We start from the raw sequence: 24187 nt of genomic DNA, 5'->3' as shown, positions 1-24187 counted from the left end.
GGCGTGTTCTTGGCATGTGTTTGGGTTTGGGCTTGGCGTGGACCTGGCACGTGTTTGGCGTGGGTTTGGCGTGATCTTAGAGTGGCTTGGCGTGTCCTTGGCGTGTGCCTGGCGTGTGCGTGGCGTGCGTTGGGTTTGGGCTTGGCGTGTCCTTGGCGTGTGCCTGGCGTGGGCTCGGCGTGTCTGTGGCGTGTGCGTGGGCTGCATTGGGGGTGTGGGGGGCTGCCAAGCCCCCGCTAAGGACACGCTAGGGACACGCTAAGAACACGCTAGGGACACGCTAGGGACACGCTAAGAACACGCTGGGGACACGCTAAGGACACGCTAGGGACATGCTAAGAACACGCTAGGGACACGCTGGGGACACGCTAAGAACACGCTGGGGACATGCTAGGGACACGCTAAGGACACGCTAAGAAACACGCTAGGGACACGCTAAGGACACGCTAGGGACACGCTAAGGACACGCTGGGGACACGCTAAGAACACGCTAAGGACACGCTAAGGACACGCCACGGCCGGGGGGACCCAGGCGTCCGGGGGGGAGGGGGGGGGTGTTTCCCGCCGTTGCCATGGCAACCGGGGGGTGCTGGGGGGGGGGAGGGGCGGGACGCCTGGGTCCCCTCATGGCGATGATGGGGGGGGGAGGGGTTACTGCCGCCCCGCCCCTCCCCCCGGCCTGCGGATGCTGGTCGCCATGGCAACGGGCCGGTTGCCGCGGCAACACTGCGCGGGGGGGGGGGGGGGGGAGGGGCACTGCGGCGGTCGCCATGGCGACACTGCACGGGGGGGGGGGGGGGGGGGGAGGGGAAAGAGGGGGGGGAACCTCCCCGCCCCCCGCCCCGGTTGCCGCGGCAACGGTGCTGCGGAGCGGTCGCCATGGCAACGGCGGGGAGGGGAGGGGGGAAACGGCTGCGGAGCCGTCGCCATGGCAACGGCGCCTGGTGATGGGACCCGCGCGGCCGGGACCGCCCCCCCGCCCCCCCCCAAAAGGGGCCCGGCCGGCCCCGCCCCCCCTTGCCCCTCCCCCCCAAGGGACCCCGGATCCCCGCCCCTCCCCCCAGGAAAGGACCCGGGCGTCCCCGCCCCCCCTTACCCCTCCCCCCCCCCCAAAGGGACCCAGGCGTCCGGGTCCCCCCTTACCCCTCCCCCCCCAAAGGGACCCGGCCGTTCGGGTCCCCCCTTACCCCTCCCCCCCCCCGAAGGGACCCAGCCGTCCCCACCCCTCCCCCCAAGAAGGGACCCGGGCGTCCCCGACCCCCCGTACCCCTCCCCCCCCCCCCCGGCACCCAGCCGTCCCCGCCCCTCCCCCAAAGGGACCCAGGCGTCCCCGCCCCCCGTACCCCTCCCCCCTCAAAGGGACCCGGCCGTTCGGGTCCCCCCTTACCCCTCCCCCCCCCCCCCCCCGAAGGGACCCGGCCGTCCCCACCCCTCCCCCCTCCGAAAGGGACCCAGGCCTCCGGGCCCCTCCCCCCCCCAGGCACCCAGGCGTCCCCGCCCCCCCTTACCCCTCCCCTCCCCCCCGAAGGGACCCGGCCGTCCCCACCCCTCCCCCCAAGAAGGGACCCGGGTGTCCCCGCCCCCCCTTACCCCTCCCCTCCCCCCCGAAGGGACCCGGCCGTCCCCACCCCTCCCCCAAGAAGGGACCCGGGTGGCCCCGTCCCCCCTTACCCCTCCCCCCCCCCGAAGGACCCGGCCGTCCTGCCCCTCCCCCCAAAGGGCCCCGGCCGCCCGGGTTGAGCATTAACCACCCCGGGGTGGGGGTGGGGTGGGGTGGGGGTGGGGGGGGGCAAAAGGCCGCGCCGAGCCGGGCCGTGGGGCAGGTGGGGGCTGGGGGGGGCCATGGGGGGGCAATTACGGGCCGGGGGGGGCAATTAGGGGGGAGAGGGGCAATTAGGGGGGTAGTTAGGGGGCGGGGGGGCGGTTGGGAGGGGGAGGAGGGGCAATTGGGGGGTGGCGAGGGGGTGGGGGGGTAGTTTGGGGGGGGTGTTGGGGGGTAGGGAGGGGCAATAGGGGGTGGGGGGCAGTTGGGGGTCTGGAGGGGTAGTTACAGACCGGGGGGGCAGTTATGGGGCTAAGGGGGGCAGTTAGGGGTCGGGGGGATAGTTATGGGGCTCGGGGGGGCAATTAGGGGGTGGGGGGGCAGCTGGGGGTCTGGAGGAGTAGTTACAGACCGGGGGGGGCAGTTATGGGGCTCAGGGGGGGGCAGTTAGGGGTCAGGGGGGCAGTTATGGGGCTCAGGGGGGTAGTTAGGGGTCAGGGGGGCAGTTAGGGGTCAGACGGGGTAATGGGGGGGGCACCCATGGGGTTGTTAGGGGTCAGAGGGGGCAGTTGTGGGGCTAAGGGGGGCAGTTATGGGGATCAGGGGGGCAGTTGGGGGTCAGGGGGTAGTTATGGGGCTAAGGGGAGAAGTTATGGGGATCAGGGGGGTGGTTAGGGGTCGGGGGGCAGTTGTGGGGCTCAGGGGGCAGTTATGGGGATCAGGGGGGCAGTTGGGGGGCAGGGGGGTAGTTAGGGGGCTCATGGGGGCAGTTGGGGGGCTAAGGGGGGCAGTTATGGGGCCCAGGGGGGTAGTTGTGGGGCTAAGGGGGGCAGTTGGCGGGCAGGGGGTAGTTAGGGGCTCATGGGGCAGTTTGTGGGGCTAAGGGGGGCAGTTGGGGGTCAGAGTGTGGGGCAAGCCCCCTGACCCTTGACCCCGCCCCCCCCAGGCCATGGCGCAGGCGGAGCCCCCCCGGTGTCGCCGCGTGGGGATCCTGGGCTACGGCCAGTTGGGTACTGGGGGACTGGGAGGGACTGGGGGGGGGGAACTGGGGGCGTCATGAGGGGCTGGGGGGGGCAGTTGGGGGGCGGGGGGCTAATTAGGGGGGCAATGGGGGGTAATTGCGGGGGTAATTGGGGCAATTGGAGGGGTAAGGGGGCAATTAAGGGGGTAATTACGGTAATTGGAGGGGTCAGGGGGCAATTAAGGGGTAATTAGGGCAATTGGAGGGGTAAGGAGGCAATTAAGGGGTAATTAGGGTAATTGGAGGGGTAAGGGGCAATTAAGGGGTAATTAGGGTAATTGGAGGGGTAAGGGGGCAATTAAGGGGTAATTAGGGTAATTGGAGGGGTAAGGGGGCAATTAAGGGGTAATTAGGGTAATTGGAGGGGTAAGGGGGCAATTAAGGGGTAATTAGGGTAATTGGAGGGGTAAGGGGGCAATTAAGTGGTAATTAGGGTAATTGGAGGGGTAAGGGGCAATTAAGGGGGTAATTAGGGTAATTGGAGGGGTAAGGGGGCAATTAAGGGGTAATTACGGTAGTTGAAGGGGTAAGGGGGGCAATTAAGGGGTAATTAGGGTAATTGGGTAAGGGGGGCAATTAAGGGGTAATTAGGGTAATTGGAGGAGTAAGGGGGCAATTAAGGGGTAATTAGGGTAATTGGAGGGGTAAGGGGGGCAATTAAGGGGTAATTACGGTAATTGGAGGGGTAAGGGGGCAATTAAGGGGTAATTAGGGTAATTGGAGGGGTAAGGGGCAATTAAGGGGTAATTAGGGTAATTGGAGGGGTAAGGGGGGGCCAAAGGGGCAATTAGAGGGGTAATTGGGGAGGAATTGAGGAGTAAGGGGGGGCAATTGGGGGTAATTAGGGGGGATTGGGGGTAATTAGGGGTAATTAGGGGTAATTAGGGGTTCATTGGGGACCAGGGGGGCAACTGGGGGCAATTGGGGGGGGCTGTGGGGCAACTGGGAGGGCACTGGGGGTGAGTGGGGGCAACCGGGGGGGGGGAGAATTGGAGGTGACCGGGTGGTGTCCCCAGGGCGGTGTCCCCAGGGTGGTCCCGGGGACAGAGGTGACCGGGCGGTGTCCCCAGGGCGGTCCCGGGGACAGGGGTGACCGTCCGGTGTCCCCAGGGCGGTGTCCCCAGGGCGGTGTCCCCAGGGACAGGGGTGACCGGGTGGTGTCCCCAGGGCGGTGTCCCCAGGGTGGTGTCCCCAGGGCAGTTCTGGGGACAGGGGTGACCGTCCGGTGTCCCCAGGGCGGTGTCCCCAGGGCGGTGTCCCCAGGGCGGTCCCGGGGACAGGGGTGACCGTCCGGTGTCCCCAGGGCGGTGTCCCCAGGGACAGGGGTGACGGTCCGGTGTCCCCAGGGCAGTGTCCCCAGGGCGGTGTCCCCGGGGACAGGGGTGACCGGGCAGTGTCCCCAGGGCAGTGTCCCCAGGGCGGTCCCGGGGACAGGGGTGACTGGGTGGGGTCCCCAGGGTGGTGTCCCCAGGGACAGGGGGGACCGGGTGGGGTCCCCAGGGCGGTGTCCCCAGGGCGGTGTCCCCAGGGACAGGGGTGACCGGGTGGGGTCCCCAGGGCAGTGTCCCCAGGGCGGTCCCGGGGACAGGGGTGACCGTCCAGTGTCCCCAGGGCGGTGTCCCCAGGGCGGTGTCCCCAGGGCAGTCCCGGGGACAGGGGTGACCGTCCGGTGTCCCCAGGGCGGTGTCCCCAGGGCGGTGTCCCCAGGGCGGTTCTGGGGACAGGGGTGACCGTCCGGTGTCCCCAGGGCGGTGTCCCCAGGGCGGTGTCCCCAGGGCGGTTCTGGGGACAGGGGTGACCGTCCGGTGTCCCCAGGGCAGTCCCGGGGACAGGGGTGACCGTCCGGTGTCCCCAGGGCGGTGCCCCCAGGGCGGTTCTGGGGACAGAGGTGACCGTCCGGTGTCCCCAGGGCGGTTCTGGGGACAGGGGTGACCATCCGGTGTCCCCAGGGCGGTGTCCCCAGGGCGGTGTCCCCAGGGCAGTCCCGGGGACAGGGGTGACCGTCCGGTGTCCCCAGGGCGGTGTCCCCAGGGCGGTGTCCCCAGGGCGGTTCTGGGGACAGGGGTGACCGTCCGGTGTCCCCAGGGCGGTGTCCCCAGGGCAGTTCTGGGGACAGGGGTGACCTCCCGGTGTCCCCAGGGCAGTGTCCCCAGGGCGGTGTCCCCGGGGACAGGGGTGACCGGGCGGTGTCCCCAGGGCAGTGTCCCCAGGGTGGTCCCGGGGACAGGGGTGACCGGGTGGGGTCCCCAGGGTGGTGTCCCCAGGGACAGGGGTGACCGTCTGGTGTCCCCAGGGCGGTGTCCCCAGGGCGGTGTCCCCAGGGCGGTCCCGGGGACAGGGGTGACGGTCCGGTGTCCCCAGGGCGGTTCTGGGGACAGGGGTGACCGGGAGGTGTCCCCAGGGCGGTGTCCCCAGGGCGGTGTCCCCAGGGCGGTTCTGGGGACAGGGGTGACCGGGAGGTGTCCCCAGGGCGGTGTCCCCAGGGCGGTGTCCCCAGGGCGGTTCTGGGGACAGGGATGACGGTCCGGTGTCCCCAGGGCGGTTCCTGGCGGGGCAGCTGCTGGCGCGGGGTCCCCCCCTGGGCCTGGCCCTGGCCTTCGTCTGGGCGCGGGACGGGGGGGCACTGGAGGCGCTGCCCCCCCCCCTGCGCCTGCCCGACCTGCGCCTGCTCCCCCAGAGGCGAGTGCCACCCCCTTGTCCCCACCCCGGTCACCTCGGCCCCCCGGGTCCCCCCTCACGATCCCCTGGAGCCCTGCGTCACCCCCCCCGCCCCCCCCCCCCCCCGTGTCACCCCTCGGACCCCCAGGTCACCCTCGGGACCCCAACGTCACCCTCAGCCTCGCCTGCCACCCCAGTGTCACCCCCAGGACCCCAATGTCACCCCTGGGACCCCAGTGCCACCCCCACGATCCCCTGCCACCCCAATGTCACCCCCGGGACGCTAGTGTCACCCCCAGGATCCCCTGCCACCCCCATGTCACCTCCAGGACCCCAATGTCACCCCCCGATCCCCTGCCACCCCAGTGTCACCCCCGGGACCCCAATGTCACCCCCAGGATCCCCTGCCACCCCAGTGTCACCCCCAGGACCTCAATGTCACCCCCAGGACCCCAATGTCACCCCCAGGATCCCCTGCCACCCCAATGTCACCCCTGGGACCCCAATGTCACCCCCAGGATCCCCTGCCACCCCCATGTCACGTCCGGGACCCCAATGTCACCCCCAGGATCCCCTGCCACCCCAGTGTCACCTCCGGGACCCCAATGTCACCCCCAGGATCCCCTGCCACCCCAATGTCACCCCCAGGACCTCAATGTCACCCCCAGGATCCCCTGCCACCCCCCTGCCACCCTCAGGACCCCAATGTCACCCCTGGGACCCCAATGTCACCCCCACGATCCCCTGCCACCCCCATGTCACCTCCGGCACCCCAATGTCACCCCCAGGATCCCCTGCCACCCCAGTGTCACCCCTGGGACCCCACTGTCACCCCCAGGATCCCCTGCCATCCCCATGTCACCTCCGGGACCCCAATGTCACCCCCACGATCCCCTGCCACCCCAATGTCACCCCCAGGACCTCAATGTCACCCCCAGGATCCCCTGCCACCCCAATGTCACCCCCGGGACCCCAATGTCACCCCCAGGATCCCCTGCCACCCCAGTGTCACCCCCGGGACCCCAGTGTCACCCCCAGGACCTCAATGTCACCCCCAGGATCCCCTGCCACCCCAGTGTCACCCCCAGGACCTCAATGTCACCCCCAGGATCCCCTGCCACCCCAATGTCACCCCCACGATCCCCTGCCACCCCCATGTCACCTCCGGGACCCCAATGTCACCCCCAGGATCCCCTGCCACCCCAGTGTCACCCCCGGGACCCCAGTGTCACCCCCAGGATCCCCTGCCACCCCCAGGACCCCAATGTCACCCCTGGGACCCCAATGTCACCCCCAGGATCCCCTGCCACCCCCATGTCACCCCCACGATCCCCTGCCACCCCAATGTCACCCCTGGGACCCCAATGTCACCCCCAGGATCCCCTGCCACCCCAGTGTCACCTCCGGGACCCCAATGTCACCCCCAGGATCCCCTGCCACCCCAATGTCACCCCCAGGACCTCAATGTCACCCCCAGGATCCCCTGCCACCCCCCTGCCACCCCAGGACCCCAATGTCACCTCCGGGACCCCAATGTCACCCCCCGATCCCCTGCCACCCCCATGTCACCTCCGGCACCCCAATGTCACCCCCACGATCCCCTGCCACCCCAATGTCACCCCCAGGACCTCAATGTCACCCCCAGGATCCCCTGCCACCCCAGTGTCACCCCCGGGACCCCAGTGTCACCCCCAGGACCCCACTGTCACCCCCAGGATCCCCTGCCACCCCCAGGACCCCAATGTCACACCTGGGACCCCAATGTCACCCCCAGGATCCCCTGCCACCCCCATGTCACCTCCAGGACCCCAATGTCACCCCCAGGATCCCCTGCCACCCCAGTGTCACCCCCGGGACCCCACTGCCACCCCCAGGACCCCAATGTCACACCTGGGACCCCAATGTCACCCCCAGGATCCCCTGCCACCCCCATGTCACCTCCAGGACCCCAATGTCACCCCCAGGATCCCCTGCCACCCCAGTGTCACCCCCGGGACCCCACTGCCACCCCCAGGACCCCAATGTCACACCTGGGACCCCAATGTCACCCCCAGGATCCCCTGCCACCCCCATGTCACCCCCACGATCCCCTGCCACCCCCATGTCACCTCCGGGACCCCAATGTCACCCCCAGGATCCCCTGCCACCCCAGTGTCACCCCCGGGACCCCAGTGTCACCCCCAGGACCCCAATGTCACCCCCCGATCCCCTGCCACCCCCATTTCACCTCTAGGACCCCAATGTCACCCCCAGGATCCCCTGCCACCCCAGTGTCACCCCCAGGACCTCAATGTCACCCCCAGAATCCCCTGCCACCCCAATGTCACCCCTGGGACCCCAGTGTCACCCCCACGATCCCCTGCCACCCCAATGTCACCCCTGGGACCCCAATGTCACCCCCAGGATCCCCTGCCACCCCAGTGTCACCTCCGGGACCCCAATGTCACCCCCAGGATCCCCTGCCACCCCAATGTCACCCCCAGGACCTCAATGTCACCCCCAGGATCCCCTGCCACCCCCCTGCCACCCTCAGGACCCCAGTGTCACCCCTGGGACTCCACTGTCACCCCCAGGATCCCCTGCCACCCCCATGTCACCTCCGGGACCCCAATGTCACCCCCAGGATCCCCTGCCACCCCCATGTCACCTCCGGGACCCCAATGTCACCCCCAGGATCCCCTGCCACCCCCCTGCCACCCCAGGACCCCAATGTCACCTCCGGGACCCCAATGTCACCCCCCGATCCCCTGCCACCCCCATGTCACCTCCAGGACCCCAATGTCACCCCCACGATCCCCTGCCACCCCAGTGTCACCCCCAGGACCTCAATGTCACCCCCCAGGATCCCCTGCCACCCCAGTGTCACCCCCGGGACCCCAGTGTCACCCCCAGGATCCCCTGCCACCCCCAGGACCCCAATGTCACACCTGGGACCCCAATGTCACCCCCAGGATCCCCTGACACCCCCATGTCACCTCCAGGACCCCAATGTCACCCCCAGGATCCCCTGCCACCCCAGTGTCACCCCCGGGACCCCAGTGTCACCCCCAGGACCCCACTGCCACCCCCAGGACCCCAATGTCACACCTGGGACCCCAATGTCACCCCCAGGATCCCCTGCCACCCCCATGTCACCCCCACGATCCCCTGCCACCCCCATGTCACCTCCGGGACCCCAATGTCACCCCCAGGATCCCCTGCCACCCCCCTGTCACCTCCAGGACCCCAATGTCACCCCCAGGATCCCCTGGATCCCTGTGTCACCCCCCCGGTCACCCCAGGACCCCAGTGTCACCCCCAGCATCACTTGTCATCCCATGTCACCCCCACGGACTCCCCCATGTCACCCCCATCCCCCCTCCTCCATGCCACCCTGCCACCCCCTGTCACCTCCCCAGACCTCCGTGTCCCCAGGGTCCCCCCGCGCCCCGGTGTCACCCTGTACCCCAGGGTCCCTCCATGCCCCAGTGCCACCCCGTGTCCCCAAGGTCCCCCATGTCCCAGTGCCACCCCGTGTCCCCAAGGTCTCACATGTCACCCCGTGTCCCCAGGACCCCCCGTGTCCCAGTGCCACCCCATGTCCCCGGGGTCCCCCATGTCCCCAGGATCCCCCATGCCCCAGTGCCACCCCATGTCCCCAAGGTCTCCCCTGTCACCCCGTGTCCCCAGGATCCCCCATGTCCCAGTGCCACCCCATGTCCCCAGTGTCCCCCATGTCACCCCGTGTCCCCCGGGTCCCCCATGTCCCAGTGCCACCCCGTGTCCCCAGGGTCCCCCATGCCCCAGTGCCACCCCATGTCCCCAAGGTCTCCCCTGTCACCCCGTGTCCCCAGGGTCCCCCATGTCCCAGTGCCACCCCATGTCCCCAGTGTCCCCCATGTCACCCCGTGTCCCCAGGATCCCCCATTGCCCCAGTGCCACCCCATGTCCCCAAGGTCTCCCCTGCCACCCCGTGTCCCCAGTGTCCCCCACGTCACCCCGTGTCCCCAGGATCCCCCATGTCCTAGTGCCACCCCATGTCCCCAAGGTCTCCCCTGTCACCCCGTGTCCCCAGGGTCCCCCATGTCCCAGTGCCACCCCATGTCCCCAGTGTCCCCCATGTCACCCCGTGTCCCCAGGATCCCCCATTGCCCCAGTGCCACCCCATGTCCCCAAGGTCTCCCCTGCCACCCCGTGTCCCCAGTGTCCCCCACGTCACCCCGTGTCCCCAGGATCCCCCATGTCCTAGTGCCACCCCATGTCCCCAAGGTCTCCCCTGTCACCCCGTGTCCCCAGGGTCCCCCATGTCCCAGTGCCACCCCATGTCCCCAGTGTCCCCCATGTCACCCCATGTCCCCCGGATCCCCCACTTCCCACTGCCACCCCATGTCCCCCGGGTCCCCCATGTCCCAGTGCCACCCCATGTCCCCAGGGTCCCCCCACGTCCCAGTGCCACCCTGTACCCCAGGGTCCCCCATGTCCCGGTGCCACCCCGTGTCCCCAGGGAGGTGGACCTGGTGGTGGAGGTGGCACATCCCTGCGTGGCCCGGGAGCACGGCGAGGACATCCTGGCCCACGCTGACTTCATGGTGGGGACACGGGGCACGGGCTGGGGACAGCGGGGACAGGGCGGCAGGGGGGACGTGGGGACAGCAGGGAGGTTGGGGACAGCCAGAGACAGGATGGTGGGGACATTGGGGATGACGAGGAGGTTGGGGACAGTGGGGATGGGCTGGTGGGGACATGGGGACAGAGTGGAGGTTGGGGACAGTGGGGATGGGATGGTGGGGACATGGGGACACTGGGGATATTGGGGACAGTGGGGATGGGCTGGTGGGGACATGGGGACAGAGTGGAGGCTGGGGACAGTGGGGATGGGGCGGTGGGGACATGGGGACAGAGTGGAGGTTGGGGACAGTGGGGATGGAGCGGTGGGGACATGGGGACACTGGGGATATTGGGGACAGTGGGGATGGGGCGGTGGGGACATGGGGACAGTGGGGAGGTTGGGGACAGTGGGGATGGAGCGGTGGGGACATGGGGACACTGGGGATATTGGGGACAGTGGGGATGGGGCGGTGGGGACATGGGGACAGTGGGGAGGTTGGGGACAGTGGGGATGGGATGGTGGGGACATGGGGACAGAGTGGAGGTTGGGGACAGTGGGGATGGGGCGGTGGGGACATGGGGACAGTGCGGAGGTTGGGGACAGTGGGGATGGGGCGGTGGGGACATGGGGACAATGGGGACAGCAGGGAGGTTGGGGACAGCCAGAGACAGGATGGTGGGGACATTGGGGATGACAAGGAGGTTGGGGACAGTGGGGATGGGGCGGTGGGGACATGGGGACAGAGTGGAGGTTGGGGACAGTGGGGATGGGATGGTGGGGACATGGGGACACTGGGGATATTGGGGACAGTGGGGATGGGCTGGTGGGGACATGGGGACAGAGTGGAGGCTGGGGACAGTGTGGATGGGGCGGTGGGGACATGGGGACAGAGTGGAGGTTGGGGACAGTGGGGATGGAGCGGTGGGGACATGGGGACACTGGGGATATTGGGGACAGTGGGGATGGGGCGGTGGGGACATGGGGACAGTGGGGAGGTTGGGGACAGTGGGGATGGGATGGTGGGGACATGGGGACAGAGTGGAGGTTGGGGACAGTGGGGATGGGGCGGTGGGGACATGGGGACAATGGGGATATTGGGGACAGTGGGGATGGGGTGGTGGGGACATGGGGACAGCGTGGAGGTTGGGGACAGTGGGGATGGGGCGGTGGGGACATGGGGACAATGGGGATATTGGGGACAGTGGGGATGGGGTGGTGGGGACATGGGGACAGTGTGGAGGTTGGGGACAGTGGGGATGGGCTGGTGGGGACATGGGGACAGAGTGGAGGTTGGGGACAGTGGGGATGGGCTGGTGGGGACATGGGGACAGAGTGGAGGTTGGGGACAGTGGGGATGGGCTGGTGGGGACAGTGGGGAGGTTGGGGACAGGATGGTGGGGACGGGACAGTGGGGACGCTGGCGACAACAGGGAGGTTGGGGACAGTAGGGTGGGGACATCGGGGCTGTGGGGACATCAGGGCTGGGACGTCGGGGACGTCGGTGGGACCGTGGGGGTGGGGACCATGGGGGAAGGCGGTGGCCTGAGCCGCTGTCCCCAGCTGGGGTCCCCCACGGCGCTGGCCGACCCCGAGACGGAGCGGCGGCTGCGGGGGGCGGTGGCACGGGGGGGACACACGCTCTACGTCCCCCGGGGCGCCCTGTGGGGCTGCGAGGACATCCGGCGCATGGACGAGGCCGGCACGCTGGCCGTGAGCCACCCGCGGGGACACCGGGGACGGGGGGGACACCGGGGACGGGACACCGGGGGGGTGGGGTTGTGGGGGGATGGGGACATCGAGGGGTGGGATGCCGTGGGGTTGGGGACACCACGGGGGGGGGCGTGGGGCTTGGGCTGCCATGGGGTTGGGGTCACCAGGGGGTTGGGGACACCATGGGGCTTGGGATGCCATGGGGTTGGGGACACTGAGGAAGTGGGACACTGTGGGGCTGGGGACACCAAGGGGTAGAGCGCTGTGGGGTTGGGGACACCATGGGGGTTGGGGACACCAAGGGGTGGGACACTGTGGGGCTGGGGACACGATGAGGTGTGGGCTGCCATGGGGTTGGGGGTCACCAGGGGGTTGGGGACATCATGGGGCTTGGGATGCCATGGGGTTGGGGACACTGAGGAAGTGGGACACTGTGGGGCTGGGGACACTGTGGGGTTGGGGACATCATGGAGTGGGACACTGTGGGGTTGGGGACACCAAGGGGTAGAACGCTGTGGGGTTGGGGACACCATGGGGCTTGGGATGCCATGGGGTTGGGGACACTGAGGAAGTGGGACACTGTGGGGCTTGGGATATCGTGGGGTTGGGGACACCAGAAGGTTGGGGACACCAAGGGGTGGGACACTGTGGGGCTGGGGACACGATGAGGTGTGGGCTGCCATGGGGTTGGGGGTCACCAGGGGGTTGGGGACATCATGGGGCTTGGGATGCCATGGGGCTGGGGACACTGAGGAAGTGGGACACTGTGGGGTTGGGGACACCAAGGGGTAGAGCGCTGTGGGGTTGGGGACACTGAGGGGTTGGGGACACCATCGGGCTTGGGATATCGTGGGGTTGGGGACACCAGAGGGTTGGGGACACCAAGGGGTGGGACACTGTGGGGTTGGGGACACGATGAGGTGTGGGATGCCATGGGGTTGGAGGTCACCAGGGGGTTGGGGACACCAAGGGGTGGGACACTGTGGGGTTGGGGACATCAAGGGGTAGAGCACTGTGGGGTTGGGGACACCATCGGGCTTGGGATATCGTGGGGTTGGGGACACCAGAGGGTTGGGGACACCAAGGGGTGGGACACTGTGGGGTTGGGGACACGATGAGGTGTGGGCTGCCATGGGGTTGGGGGTCACCAGGGGGTTGGGGACATCATGGAGTGGGACACTGTGGGGTTGGGGACACGATGAGGTGTGGGCTGCCATGGGGTTGGAGGTCACCGGGGGGTTGGGGACATCATGGAGTGGGACACTGTGGGGTTGGGGACATCAAGGGGTAGAACGCTGTGGGGTTGGGGACACCATGGGGGGGGGGGGGGGGTTGGGCTGCCATGGGGTTGGGGTCACCAGGGGGTTGGGGACATCACATGGGGCTTGGGATGCCATGGGGTTGGGGACACTGTGGGGTTCGGGACATCATGGAGTGGGACACTGTGGGGTTGGGGACACCAAGGGGTAGAGCACTGTGGGGTTGGGGACACCATGGGGCTTGGGATGCCATGGGGTTGGGGACACTGAGGAAGTGGGACACTGTGGGGCTGGGGACACTGTGGGGTTGGGGACACCAAGGGGTAGAGCACTGTGGGGTTGGGGACACCATCGGGCTTGGGATATCGTGGGGTTGGGGACACCAGAGGGTTGGGGACACCAAGGGGTGGGACACTGTGGGGTTGGGGCCACGATGAGGTGTGGGATGCCATGGGGTTGGAGGTCACCAGGGGGTTGGGGACACCATCGGGCTTGGGATATCGTGGGGTTGGGGACACCAGAGGGTTGGGGACACCAAGTGGTGGGACCTTGTGGGGTTGGGGCCACGATGAGGTGTGGGCTGCCATGGGGTTGGGGGTCACCAGGGGGTTGGGGACACCAAGGGGTGGGACACTGTGGGGTTGGGGACGTTGTCTGGTTTGGGGACCACCTCCAGGTTTGGGGGCCACATCTGAACTTGGGGACAACACTGGGGTTTGGGGACGGCGTCTGAGGCTGGGGACGGCGTCCAAGGTTGGGGACAGCGCCTGGGCTCGGTGACCACGTCTGGGTTTGGGGACGGTGTCTGAGGCTGGGGACGTGGGGACGGCGCCGGGGGGGGGGGGGGTGTTGTTGGTGACAGCGTCCCCTCCCAGGCGCTGAAGGTGACGATGACGAAGGCCCCGCAGAGCTTCCGCCTGGAGGGGTGGCTGCAGGAGCGGCTGGCGGCGGCGGTGGCAGCGGGGGGGGCGGGCGGTGCTCTACGAGGGTCCCCTGCGTCCCCTCTGTCCCCTCGCCCCCAACAACGTCAACACCATGGCGGCCGCCGCCGTGGCCGCCCCCCGCCTGGGCTTCGATGGCGTCCGCGCCTGCTTGGTGGCCGACCCCAGGTGGGTGACGGGCCACCACCCCCGGTGTCACCTCCCGGTGTCACCTCCTGGTGTCAACCCCACAGTGTGTCCCTCCTGGTGTCACCTCCCGGTGTCACCTCCCGGTGTCATCCCCCATGTCCCCCCACCAGCACATCGTGGAGGTAGAGGTGACACCAGGAGGTGTCACCACCACAGTGTGTCCTGTCCCCTGTGTCACCCCTGTGTCCCCGCAGTGTCCCCGACTGCCACATTGTGGAGGTGGAGGTGACACCTCCTGGTGTCACCCCCATGTCCCCCCACCAGCCCATGGTGACAAGGAGCAGGGACAATGGGCTGGTGTCATTGTCACACCCCCCAGTATGTCCTGTCCCCTGTGTCCCCCCCGTGTCCCCGCAGTGTCCCCGACTGGCACATCATGGAGGTGTCACCTCCTGGTGTCACCCCCATGTCCCCCCACCAGCCCATGGTGACAGGGAGCAGGGATGGGCTGGTGTCACTTGTCACACCCCTGCAGTGTGTCCTGTCCCCTGTGTCCCCCCCGTGTCCCTGCAGTGTCCCCGACTGCCACATTGTGGAGGTGGAGGTGACACCTCCTGGTGTCACCCCCATGTCCCCCCACCAGCCCATGGTGACAAGGAGCAGGGACAATGGGCTGGTGTCACTTGTCACACCCCCCCAGTGTGTCCTGTCCCCCGTGTCCCCGCAGTGTCCCCGACTGGCACATCATGGAGGTGTCACCTCCTGGTGCCACCTCCTGGTGTCACCCCCATGTCCCCCCACCAGCCCATGGTGACAGGGAGCGGGGACAATGGGCTGGTGTCACTTGTCACACCCCCCCAGTGTGTCCTGTCCCCCGTGTCCCCGCAGTGTCCCCGACTGCCACATCGTGGAGGTGGAGGTGACACCTTCCAGTGTCACCCCCATGTCCCCCCACCAGCCCATGGTGACAGGGAGCGGGGACAATGGGCTGGTGTCACTTGTCACACCCCCCCCGTGTCCCCGCAGTGTCCCCGACTGGCACATCATGGTGTCACCTCCTGGTGCCACCTCCTGGTGTCACCCCCATGTCCCCCCACCAGCCCATGGTGACAGGGAGCAGGGATGGGCTGGTGTCACTTGTCACACCCCCCAGTGTGTCCTGTCCCCTGTGTCACCCCTGTGTCCCCGCAGTGTCCCTGCAGTGTCCCCGACTGGCACATCATGGTGTCACCTCCTGGTGCCACCTCCTGGTGTCACCCCCATGTCCCCCCACCAGCCCATGGTGACAGGGAGCAGGGACAATGGGCTGGTGTCACTTGTCACACCCCCCCCGTGTCCCCGCAGTGTCCCCGACTGGCACATCGTGGAGGTGGAGGTGACGAGCGTGGGGGACCAGGGACGGGCGCTGCGTGTCACCAGCACCCGCCGCAACCCGGCCGTGCCGGGGGCCGTCACCGGCAATGCCACCCGCGACGCCTTCTGGAGCAGCCTGCTGGGTGGGCACCCGCCGCACCCTGTCCCCAAGGGCCACCCCTGTCCCCTCCTGTCCCCCGTGTCCCCTCCTGTCCCCCCGTGTCCCCCATATCCGCCTCTCCCCATCCCGCCCCGTCTCCCCCTGTCCCTGTGCCATGTCCCCCCACGTCCCCTCTGTCCCCCGTATGTCCCCATGTCCTCTGTGTCCCCCCATATGTCCCCCAATGTCCTCTGTGTCCCCCCATATGTCCCCATGTCCCCCAATGTCCTCTTGTGTCCCCCCATATGTCCCCATGTCCCTTGCAGCCATGTCCCCCACGGCCCCCCCAAGTCCCTTCATGTCCCCGTGTCCCCCCATGTCTGTGTCCGTGTCCCCCCGTGCGTCCCCGTGTCCCTCCATACCCTGTGCCCTGTGACCCGCGTCCCCCCATGTCCCCAGTGTCCCCCCCATGTCCCCCGTGTCCCCCCATATCTCCCCATGCCCCCCCATGTCTCCATGTCCCCAGTGTCCCCCCATATCCCCTTGTCCCCCATGCCCCCAGTGCCCCCCCATGTCCCCTCATCTCTCTCCATGTCCCCAGTGTCCCATGTCCCCAGTGTCCCCCCATGTCCCCAGTGTCCCCCCATGTCCCTTTGTCCCCCCATGTCCGCCCCCCCCCCGAGCCCCCCGGTCACCCCGTCTCTGTCCCGTGTGTCCCCCCCCCAGCCTGCCGCGGACACGGTGGATGCGTCCGGCTCTGCTGAGGCTGCCAGGCCGGGGACACACCGGGGACAGACCGGGGACAGGCCGGGGACAGAGCGGGTGACATTAAAGGCGGCGACACCGGCACCGCGGCGGCTGCGCCTCGTCATGGCGGCGGGGGGGACGGGGACGGGGACGGGGGGCCGCGGGGCATGACGGGAAGAAGGTCCGCGGCCGCCTGGCGGGGAGCGCGGCGCAAGGCACGACGGGAAGGAGGTCGGAGGCCGCTGCTTTGTGTGTGCGCTGCGGCGCAAGGCACGCCGGGAGGAAGGTCCGCCGTACCCGGCCCGCTTATCGAGGTGCACGCCGGGAGCCGCCGCGCTGCACGCCGGGAGTCGTAGTTCCGGCCGGGGAGGGGGGAATGCGGCAGCCGACGGCCCCGGAGGAACCGCGGGGTGCGCTGGGCCGGCCCGGGGCCCCGGGGGGGTCCTGGGGGGCTCGGGGGAGCCGGAGGGGAGCGGGCGGTGCCGGGGAGGGCCTGGAGGGCCCGCGGGGCCCTGAGGGGTGGCCTGGCTGCCCCCAGGAAGGGCCTGGAGGGGCGGCGGAGCGGCCTGGACGGCGCCGGCGGGGGGGGGGGGCGGTCCGGAAGGCCCGAGGGGGCCCGGGGGGTGTCTGCAGGAGCCTGCAGGGTGTTTGGGGCCCCGCAGAGTGGTTTTTTTGGGGGGGCAGAAGTTGTCCCGAGGGTCCGAGAGGGGCCTGGGAGTGTCTTAGGGGTGCGCGGGGGGGGGGGGGGGGGCAGAGGGGCCCAGGAGGGTGTGGGGGGGTGCAGGGAGGGGTCTGGGGGGGTCTAAGGAGGGTGTTGGGGTGCCCTGGGGTGCTGAGGGGGGTCTGGAGGGCCCCAGGGGGACATGGGGGTTACAGGGGGGTGTTGTGGGGTGCCAGGGGCTGTCCGGAGGGTCTGGGGGTGCATGGGGGGGGGGTGAGGGGGGGCCAGAGAGGCTGTGAAGGGGCTGGGGGGAGTGAGGGGGGCCCAGGGGGCTGTTTGGGGGTGCCTGGGGGATATTGGGGAGCTTGAGGGGTGTCTGGGGGGTGGGGGCGGATGGACAGGGGGTGCCTGGAGGGTATTCCAGGGGTTCGGGGGGGGGGGTCTTGGTGATGTGGGGGGGAGCCTGGGGGTTTTGGGGGGGTGGGGTGCCTGGAAGGTCTTTGGGGGGGGCTGATGGATGCGGGGGGGGGGGGGGGGCTGGGAGGTCTGGGGGGTGCAGTGTGTGTGTGGGGTCTCTGGGGGGTCTTTGGGGGGTCCCGGAGGGTGTCTGGAGGAGCTGGGGGGCTTGGGGAGGTGCCTGGGGGCATCTTGGGGGGGTCTGGGGGGTGTCAGGAAGGTGTGAGGGGGGGCTGGGGGGATCTTGGGGGACAGTCAGAAGGTCTGGGGAGTGTGGAGGGGATTTGGGGGGGGATGGGGGTGCGGGGGGGGGGGCTCAGGAAGGTCTAGGGGGTGCCTGGGGGGATTGGGAGGGACATGGGGGGTGCAGGAGAGTGGCTGGGGGGATCTTGGGGGTGCAGGGGGGTGTCAGGACGGTCTGGGGGGGGCTGGGGAGGGGTTGGAGGCACCTGGGGGTGACTGGGGGGGATCTTGGGGGACACCTAGAAGGTCTGGGGAGCATGGGGGGGAGCTTGGGGGGAGCAGGGGGTGTCAGGAAGGTATTGGGGGGCTGGGGGGTTGTTGACAGCACCTGGGGGGATCTTGGGGGGGCCTGTGGGGTGCAGGGGGGGGGGTCCTGGAAGGTCTGGGGGGGTTTGGGGGCTGCCTGAGGGGTACAGAAGGGTGTCTGAAAGATTTGGGGGGCACCTGGGGGGCTTGGGGAGGTGTCTGGAAGGTCTGGGGGAGGGGGGGGATTGGGGGCTGCCTGAAAGATTTGGGGGGGGGGGGGGGGGGGGAGGGTTGCTGGGATTTACAGGTGCCACCAGCCCCCCCCCGCCCCCCCAAATTCCCCACGGCAATTCCGAGGGTACGCACCGACACCCCCCTTCCCCCCCCCTCGCTCCATTCCAGGCACCCCGAGGGCCATGTCGGGGTCCCCCCCCCCCATCGCCGGCGGCAGCGGCGGCGGCGGGGGGGGGGCTGTACCACGAGCGGCAGCGCCTGGAGCTCTGCGCCCTCCACGCCCTCAACAACGTCCTGCAGCGACGCTGCTTCACCCAGGAAGCCGCCGACGAGATCTGCAAGAGGCGCGTGGCACCCCCTTTTTTTTTTTTCTTTTTTTTTTTTTTTAATTTTTTCCCCTTTAATTTCAGCTCTTTTTTTTTTTTTTTTTTTTTTAATCGATTGGAATTTATCTTTCTCACCCCCCTCATCTCAGGTTGGCCCCCGCCGCCCGCCTCAACCCCCACCGCAGCCTCCTGGGTACCGGCAACTACGACGTCAACGTCATCATGGCGGCGTTGCAGAGCCTGGAGCTGGCGGCCGTTTGGTGGGACAAACGCCGGTACGCCCCCACCACCCCCCCCTCGCCGTTAAATTTGGTTTTGGGGGGGGGTTTCCCCCTCTTTTCACCCCCTTTTTTCCCCGGCAGGTCGCTGGAGCGGTTGGCGCTGGGACAAATCCTGGGTTTCATCCTCAACGTCCCCTCCCAGGTCTCGCTGGGTTTCGTGGCTTTGCCGGTGCGCCGGCAGCACTGGCTGGCCGTCCGGCAGCTCCGCGGCACCTACTACAACCTCGATTCCAAACTCCGAGCGCCCGTTCCCATCGGCGGCGAGGCCGAACTCAGGTAAAACGCCTGCCGGGTGACGCCGTTGGGGACACGGACGCAAAGGACGCGGGTGTCACTTTGTTCCCCCCCCCCCCCCCCCCCCCGTTTCCCGACAGGATTTTCCTGCGCGATTTCCTCTCCCAAGGGTTCTGCGAGGTTTTCCTCGTCGTGCCGCGTGCCGTGGAGGAAGCCGGCGCTTGGTTGAGTCCCGAGTGACTCGTCAGGCGCCGACGGGCGACGACGATGCGCGACGCCGGCACGAGCGCTGCCCGCCCTCCGCTTTGGGATAAAACCGCGATGTTTTGGGATTTTCTTTTTCCCCAAGCGCTGCTCATCCGGGGCGGAGGGGTTGTTACGACACCAACCCGGATGGTTTTGGGGAGCTGCAGGGACCCCGGCGCACGCGCCCGCTGTCACCGTACCGCCGCGGTGCTTCAATTCCCTGATTTCACGCCGTTTTTGCCTCCGTCACCGGCATTCCCCCGCGGGTGTGCGACGGGGTAGGGGCGTTGTGGGCGGGGAGGGCGCGTCGCACCCCCTTTCCCGCCGCTTGTGCGGGACGCGGTGTCCCGTGTCATGCGTCGCTTGTGCATGCCACCCTCCCGCTGTCCCTGTCACGCGTGTCACGCACCGGTTGCGCGTGTCACCCGCCGCTTGCGCGCCTTCCCCGCCTCTACGGGGTCGCGTCTCCGGCACCGCGTCCCGAGCCGGGTTATTCCCAGCCCTTCCCGGTGCTGGATTTCAAGCCCGTGACGTTGTGGTGACGCATCCCCCCCGGATCGATGACGCTTGGTGTGACGTCAGGGTGCACGAATGGGCTTAATTACCCACAAAAAGGTGATTAAAACTACCGGTTTACAGCTTTGTGTCTCCACCGCAGTCCTTGGTCACCCTTCCTGGGGGGGTACGCATCCCTCCCGGGCTCAGTGCAGGAATCGGGGCTTGAATGATTCCCCCAAAATCCCCCAACCTGAGCCTAATTCACCCACCCGGCCCTGACAGCCCAGCTCGGCCGGGATTCCCCGGCTGCAGGGGGCAAGAGCGAGCTTAAATGGAGGAGGAGGAGGAGGAGGAGGAGGGTCTGACCTCAGTGATGAAGCTCGAGGGGGTTGGCGCGGTGCCGCAGCCCCGGCAGGAGGACAGAGGGTCCCGGGGAAGGACGGCGGGGCCGCTCCCGCTTCCCCGCCCCGGCCGCCTCTCCCGCTCCGCTGGGGCGGCTCCAAAGCGCGCGTTCTGATTGGCCCGCTCCTTGAACTCGTGGACCAATGGCTGCGCGCCGTTTGGATCCGTCCCCCTGTTCCAGCCGTGGCGGGGGGAAGGCGGCCGGCGGCAGAGCCGTTCCCCGCGCTCCCTGGTGGTCTAGTGGTCAGGATTCGGCGCTCTCACCGCCGCGGCCCGGGTTCGATTCCCGGTCAGGGAAAGCCACAACACCCCTTTTATCCCCCCCCCTCCTTTTTTCTCTTTTCCCACCCATTTTCATTTATCATTTTGCACCCACCCGCGACCGTTCACAGTCACCCCCCCGGTGCCTCCTCCTTTCCTCGGCATGCGCGGGCGGTGAGGGGCGGGTGGTGGTTAAAAAAAAAAAAAAAAAAGGAGGGGGAAATGCTAAAAAATATCACGCCTTCCTATCGCGATAAAGGCGCGATAGGGGGAGGCACCGCTGGGATTCGAACCCAGGATCTCCTGTTTACTAGACAGGCGCTTTAACCAACTAAGCCACGGCGCCAGGCGTCCGCCGCACCCGCCCTCGCCCTCCATCTGCGGCAGCCGCCGGCGGCCCCACGCGTGTCCTCCGCTCCCCCGCGCGTGTCCGCGGCTTGCCCGAGGTTCTCCCGCCCTCCGTGGCGGTGGGGAGGGGAGGGGAATGGGGGGACCAGGCTTAACCGAGCCGGGGCCCGGCGGGTGGGTTTAGGGCCCGGCGGGCGGGCACCCCCTCCCAGCCCCATCCTCGTTAGTATAGTGGTGAGTATCCCCGCCTGTCACGCGGGAGACCGGGGTTCGATTCCCCGACGGGGAGGTCGCCTTAATTTTTTTCTTTTCAAAAGTTATTTTTCAGTCATTTTATCTCCAACCCGCTCACGGGAGGGTCTGGCCGGGAAGGCCGAACCCGCTCACCTGTATAGGTGAGTCACTACACACAACCTCACCAAGCTCCCCCTACCCGAGGATTGGTCTTAGCCCCACAGAAACCATGAAATATTATAGAATAGCGTTAAATTCGCGATAAATGGACGTTCTTAGTGCGGTTCGCACGAGCGGGTGGGCCCGGAAAGGGGGATGTGGCTGCGAGCACCGGCCGCGTCCCACACCCCACCACAGACCCGCTCCCTACTCACCCCGCAGCAGACTGAACGCAGCGGCGCCTGCGCGAGCATTTATATAGGGCGTGAGGGGGCGGACCTGAGGGAGAACTGTAAGCGGCGCGCTGCCGCCCCGCCTACCACCACCTCCCCTTCACTCACCGACCAATCGCGCCGCTCCTCTCACCCACCAATCAGACGGCGGCTTTGGAGTTTAAACCGACAGGTTTGGCGCCAAACTGTGAGCTCCTGTCTGGGGCTCAGCGTGGTCCTGGGACGGAGCAGCCGGACTGGGCTAACGGCGGGTCCCAGTGGCCTTTTGGAGCCTAGTTTTTCTATCTAGAGGTTTGATCACCCCGGGTATAGCGTTGCTGTATGGAGCGGCTTTCTCATTCCAACGCTGAGCTCCGGTTAAGCACCCACCGAGCAAGGGGGAGCGCGGTCGCGCTGGGGGAGCACCGCGCAGGGAGGGCGTGCGCTCTCCACCGTGGTACCTTCCTCAGGCTGAAGCGCCGAGCAATCCTTTTCGATCTAACTCTCCTTGCTGTGAGCAGAGGTTGGGCTGGGATCCTCTGGAGACCCCTTCAAACCTGATCGACCTTGGGAAGATCTCGGGGCAGTCACCCGCGTGTTGTGGGAGAGTTGCGTGCTTGTGCAAAAACACACACGATAGTCAGGAGGGAGGGAAATTCAGTTAACTTGGCCGGGGAGGACGTTTATTTTTGGTGAGGGCGCGGGTATCCTTGGTGGGGGACGTTGAGGGCATGAGGTAAATGCAGAATAGGGTTAAAGAAAAAAAAAGGAGAGGGAAAAAAGCAACTAGCAGAGGATGGTTTCGATCCATCGACCTCTGGGTTATGGGCCCAGCACGCTTCCGCTGCGCCACTCTGCTGTTGGTAGTAGTAGCTTTCTACTTTGTCCTGATAAACCATAATTGGAAATGTTCCCTCCCACAGCCTGGCCCGGGTGGAGACTGGTTGCGGTGCCCCATGGGGGTGGGTGGCTGGGAAGCTGGGCGGGGTTTCCCCGGCGGGAGAAAAAAAAAAAAATAGGGGTAAGGGGTTTCCCTCTTCCTCCGCCGGGTCCTTATGGCCCCCAAAAAGGAAACGGGGGAGGCTCCTCCGCCCCTGCTGGAGATGCCGGGGATTGAACCCGGGGCCTCATACATGCGAAGCATGCGCTCTACCGCTGAGCTACATCCCCTGCGCGCGCCCCGCGCCCTCCACCGCCCTTGGCGCCGCCTTCCCCGGGCGCAGCCCCGCCCACCCCCCCGCCACGCCCCCTCCCGGCCTAGTGCGCCCCATGGCGGCGCGGCGGCGGAACTCGCTCAGCGGACGAGGTGGCCGAGTGGTTAAGGCGATGGACTGCTAATCCATTGTGCTCTGCACGCGTGGGTTCGAATCCCATCCTCGTCGGTAGGTTGTAGTTTTCGTTTATCCCCGCATTTTGGGGTTCCCTTCAGCCGGGGACCCCCCTACTTTTTGCAATTCATTTTTTAGGGCTCCCCTTCTCCACCTTTCCTTTTTCACCGAGTGGTTTTGGGGGCCCCCGCGCAGTTCCACAGAAGGGCAACCCCTGCATGCGTGCTCGCTGCGATTTCTACCTGCCCTCCCCCCAAAATCCTTGCAGGTGAGTGCGTGCCCCCCCCAATTTTCAGCCCCCCCTTCTTTTGCAGGTGCAGGAGCACCCCCCCCGTGCAACTTTCCACCACCACCCCCCCCCAGTTTTTGCAGGATTTGGGGTGGGGGATACACGTTGCAGGTGGGGGAGCGCCGTACTATTTTCCAACCCGGGGTCCCCCTTTTTCTGTTGCAGGTGCAGGAGCCCCCCCCATGCAATTTTCCGCCCCCCGTCCCCCCAAATTTCACCCCCCAGCCCCATGCCGGGGGTGAAGCCGGGGGGTGCCCGGGGCCGGGAGGGGCGGCGGGGCGGGGCCGGCACGGCGGGTCTCTGTGGCGCAATCGGTTAGCGCGTTCGGCTGTTAACCGAAAGGTTGGTGGTTCGAGCCCACCCAGGGACGAGGGGGAAATATTTTTCCACGTGGGTTTTATTTTTTTCGGGTGGGAGCAGCTAAGTTGCGGCGCGGACACTTGCTGTGTTCCAGGTAGAAAAGGGGGCTGGGAAAAAAGGTTGAAAGAAGGGAAAAAAGTGGGGTGGAAAGAAGGAAAAATGGAACGTTGCATTGGCCGGGAATCGAACCCGGGCCTCCCGCGTGGCAGGCGAGAATTCTACCACTGAACCACCAATGCCCCCGCTGGAACGGTTTTAAGAGACCAAAAAATAAGGTGATTAACCCCAAAACAGCCCCATGATGCCTAAAATGTTTACGCTTGCGAGGGGTGAACCTGTGCTAATTGGCATGCCGCCCTAATTAAGATTCATAGCAATTAGAGGCGGAAGAGGCGCGCTGCATTGGCTGCGCCCTCCCGTTGTGGGCGATTTGAATTTCGCGCGCTCGGCGCTGATTGGCCGCAGCCTGCGGGTGGGCGGGGCATCGAGGGGAGTGCTGGCTCCGCCCCGGGCTGAGCAACCGCGGCTCCGGCCGCGAAGGGGAGAGCGGGGCCGAGAGGGGCCGGTATCGCCTTCTTCCCCGGGGAAGCCCCGCTGCGGCTCCCCCAGAGCCCGGTCCCCGCGAATGGGGTCCCCCAGTGCCGGCTGCGCTCCCCTCCGGCGCGGCACCCAGCTCGCCCAGGGACCAGCGCGGCTTCCCCCCCTCCACGCATCCCCCCGGACCCTGCTCTGCGCGGCAGGATCCGAACGACGTGTTCTGATTGGCTGAGCCCCTTGCTCTGAACTAACGCATAGCGCCCAATCAGAGCCTGCGTTCTGGAGCCGGCGTATTTGCATGCACGGGGGGTCCCTCCGTGCGGGGCGGGCTGCGCGCTGTCTCAGCCAATGGGCGTGCGCAACG

The 24187-nt window shown here is 67.4% G+C and overlaps 2 protein-coding genes and 8 non-coding genes across 11 annotated transcripts; 6 read left to right on the top strand and 4 right to left on the bottom strand.

The window, feature by feature from the left end:
- Positions 1 to 1798: 1798 nt before the first annotated feature.
- ASPDH (aspartate dehydrogenase domain containing) lies at positions 1799 to 16369 on the top strand. Its single transcript, XM_075525775.1, is given in 9 exon segments — positions 1799 to 1823; positions 2709 to 2772; positions 5321 to 5462; positions 9925 to 10009; positions 11590 to 11739; positions 13874 to 13960; positions 13962 to 14107; positions 15413 to 15564; positions 16248 to 16369. Coding segments are annotated over 8 exon segments (861 nt in total). The 5' UTR covers positions 1799 to 1823; positions 2709 to 2711; the 3' UTR covers positions 16286 to 16369.
- A 220-nt stretch (positions 16370 to 16589) lies between these two features.
- LOC142421211 (josephin-2-like) lies at positions 16590 to 19833 on the top strand. 2 transcript variants are annotated; one of them, XM_075525774.1, is made up of 5 exons: positions 16590 to 16678; positions 18277 to 18452; positions 18584 to 18694; positions 18797 to 18991; positions 19090 to 19833. In XM_075525774.1, the coding sequence occupies exons 3-5, from the start codon at positions 18657 to 18659 to the stop codon at positions 19187 to 19189; spliced, it is 333 nt and encodes a 110-aa protein (XP_075381889.1). In that variant the 5' UTR covers positions 16590 to 16678; positions 18277 to 18452; positions 18584 to 18656; the 3' UTR covers positions 19190 to 19833. The 2 variants fall into 2 exon arrangements, with proteins under 2 accessions (XP_075381889.1, XP_075381888.1); XM_075525773.1 differs by having other exon boundaries at positions 18584 to 18709.
- A 488-nt stretch (positions 19834 to 20321) lies between these two features.
- On the top strand, positions 20322 to 20393 carry TRNAE-CUC (transfer RNA glutamic acid (anticodon CUC)). The gene has a single exon. It is a non-coding gene; the product is annotated as a tRNA-Glu (tRNA).
- Positions 20394 to 20628: 235 nt separating this feature from the next.
- Positions 20629 to 20702, bottom strand: TRNAT-AGU (transfer RNA threonine (anticodon AGU)). Its single transcript has one exon. It is a non-coding gene; the product is annotated as a tRNA-Thr (tRNA).
- A 219-nt stretch (positions 20703 to 20921) lies between these two features.
- TRNAD-GUC (transfer RNA aspartic acid (anticodon GUC)) lies at positions 20922 to 20993 on the top strand. The gene has a single exon. It is a non-coding gene; the product is annotated as a tRNA-Asp (tRNA).
- Positions 20994 to 22096: 1103 nt separating this feature from the next.
- TRNAM-CAU (transfer RNA methionine (anticodon CAU)) lies at positions 22097 to 22168 on the bottom strand. The gene has a single exon. It is a non-coding gene; the product is annotated as a tRNA-Met (tRNA).
- Positions 22169 to 22407: 239 nt separating this feature from the next.
- TRNAA-CGC (transfer RNA alanine (anticodon CGC)) lies at positions 22408 to 22479 on the bottom strand. Its single transcript has one exon. It is a non-coding gene; the product is annotated as a tRNA-Ala (tRNA).
- Positions 22480 to 22609: 130 nt separating this feature from the next.
- TRNAS-GCU (transfer RNA serine (anticodon GCU)) lies at positions 22610 to 22691 on the top strand. Its single transcript has one exon. It is a non-coding gene; the product is annotated as a tRNA-Ser (tRNA).
- A 531-nt stretch (positions 22692 to 23222) lies between these two features.
- Positions 23223 to 23296, top strand: TRNAN-GUU (transfer RNA asparagine (anticodon GUU)). Its single transcript has one exon. It is a non-coding gene; the product is annotated as a tRNA-Asn (tRNA).
- A 158-nt stretch (positions 23297 to 23454) lies between these two features.
- Positions 23455 to 23525, bottom strand: TRNAG-GCC (transfer RNA glycine (anticodon GCC)). The gene has a single exon. It is a non-coding gene; the product is annotated as a tRNA-Gly (tRNA).
- Positions 23526 to 24187: the final 662 nt, after the last annotated feature.

Source organism: Mycteria americana, chromosome 27, assembly GCF_035582795.1.
Source record: "Mycteria americana isolate JAX WOST 10 ecotype Jacksonville Zoo and Gardens chromosome 27, USCA_MyAme_1.0, whole genome shotgun sequence".
NCBI classification, from domain to species: domain Eukaryota; kingdom Metazoa; phylum Chordata; class Aves; order Ciconiiformes; family Ciconiidae; genus Mycteria; species Mycteria americana.
This window is presented reverse-complemented; position numbering and strand designations above follow the sequence as displayed.

Excerpts from the sequence above, each read along its gene's own strand:
- LOC142421211 (XM_075525773.1), top strand. The coding sequence starts at position 18,657 with ATGGCGGCGTTGCAGAGCCTGGAGCTGGCGGCCGTTTGGTGGGACAAA. Across the intron at positions 18,710-18,796 it reads GTTTGGTGGGACAAACGCCG|GTCGCTGGAGCGGTTGGCGC; the intron begins GTACGCCCCCAC and ends TTTCCCCGGCAG. Across the intron at positions 18,992-19,089 it reads GGCGGCGAGGCCGAACTCAG|GATTTTCCTGCGCGATTTCC; the intron begins GTAAAACGCCTG and ends GTTTCCCGACAG.